We start from the raw sequence: 1,532 nt of genomic DNA, 5'->3' as shown, positions 1-1,532 counted from the left end.
CTTTTTTTTTTTTTTTGGCTCAACCTTTTAATAGAAAAAATTCACTGATGTACAAAAATGCGAAAGTGTGACAATGACAACATATGGAATTCTGTGATTGAAAGTCCCCTCGAGTGCACGCTGTGGTGCACATGCACCCGCCCACACGTACTCTGGCGTGGAAACATAGACTTAATGCAAACCAGGGCTACCAAGAAGCGCCAACATGTGTTCTCCATTCCACCAACCACAGATCGATATCTACTCCAAACATTCAGGAACAAAAAGTACAGCATCTTCCAGGAACAGCAAGGCAGACTTCTTACTCACAATGGACCAGCACAAATAAACCCAGCAAAAAGAGTACTGCACACGGAAATTTAGGACAGTCATTCATGAGGATCATCACGACCCCAATGTAAGGAACAAATCCCCTCGCTGTCCTCACAACATCGTTCTTCTCTAGCCAATGTTGTCCTTGTTTATACAGGCCTCGGGCATCAACCACACTGTTATCTCCTTTGGTCAGAAACTTCCTATGTCCATTTTGCTTTTCATGAATCTTCAAGACTCGGTGAACTATAGGAACCTCTCTTCCTTCTATCCTAAAAACAATTTCGGGCTTCCCTGGTGGCGCAGTGGTTGGGGGTCCGCCTGCCGATGCAGGGGACGCGGGTTCGTGCCCCGATCCGGGAGGATCCCACAGCTGGGCCCGTGAGCCATGGCCGCTGAGCCTGCGCGTCCGGAGCCTGTGCTCCACAACGGGAGAGGCCACAACAGTGAGAGGCCCGCGTACCGCAAAAAAAAAAAAAGAACCCCAAAAAACCCCAACAATTTCTTCCACTCCTACGGGATGATCTTCAACTCGACTTGCTGGAAAGAGAAAATCTCCTCTATGAAATGCACGTTCCATGCTGCTGCTGTGCACCACCGCAATTGGACTTTCACTTCCAGTTATAACCGTTAACCCCTTCCAGAGCATTAGTGCCGAGGAGACTGTCTTTCCAAAATGTAGGACTTGATAATAGAGCTGCTGCTTGTTCATCCGCTGCACATCATCCAGAAAATCAAGAGATACCATGGCGGGGCCAGCGAGGGGACACGGGCAGAAGAGAGGGCGAGATGTGACCCGCGGGAGGAACGGCTGGCACACGGGCCAGGGTCACACTAGACGGGACCCACTCCACTGAGATCTTGATGAATGAATACACTCATTTCTCTGCGCCTCATTTTTCTTATTGACAAAACGGGGAAAGTCGTATGTGAGTGAATCACAACCAAAGTTGCAATCCTTTATATTTTCTCTAATTATTTACAAATGAAAGAATTGAGCCTTTAAAAAATTTTCCATGGGTTTTATTTTTTTTCCCATGGGTTTAAAAAACATATGTGTGTGTAGGCATATTATGCTTCTACCCTTCACCTTATACAATGTTTCTAATACATCTAATACAATGCTTCTCAACCTTTAAATAAAATTATTGCCACCACCCCATCCCCCCGCAAAGAGAAAACATACATTAAAATGTAAATTAGCCCTAACGAGGGAAATT

The 1,532-nt window shown here is 45.9% G+C and overlaps 1 protein-coding gene across 3 annotated transcripts; it reads right to left on the bottom strand.

The window, feature by feature from the left end:
- Positions 1 to 301: 301 nt before the first annotated feature.
- LOC307054567 (signal peptidase complex catalytic subunit SEC11A-like) lies at positions 302 to 1,060 on the bottom strand (the record flags this gene model as incomplete). Of its 3 annotated transcripts, none has more annotated exons than XM_079706338.1 (2): positions 302 to 601; positions 824 to 1,060. In XM_079706338.1, 2 exons carry the CDS (start codon positions 1,058 to 1,060, stop codon positions 302 to 304), a joined length of 537 nt encoding a protein of 178 aa, XP_079562464.1. The 3 variants fall into 3 exon arrangements, with proteins under 3 accessions (XP_079562464.1, XP_079562466.1, XP_079562465.1); XM_079706340.1 differs by having other exon boundaries at positions 302 to 417; positions 886 to 1,060; XM_079706339.1 differs by having other exon boundaries at positions 302 to 541; positions 911 to 1,060.
- Between the last annotated feature and the right edge of the window lie 472 nt (positions 1,061 to 1,532).

The sequence above is a fragment of the Hyperoodon ampullatus genome (assembly GCF_949752795.1).
Source record: "Hyperoodon ampullatus genome assembly, chromosome: 6".
NCBI classification, from domain to species: domain Eukaryota; kingdom Metazoa; phylum Chordata; class Mammalia; order Artiodactyla; family Ziphiidae; genus Hyperoodon; species Hyperoodon ampullatus.
This window is presented reverse-complemented; position numbering and strand designations above follow the sequence as displayed.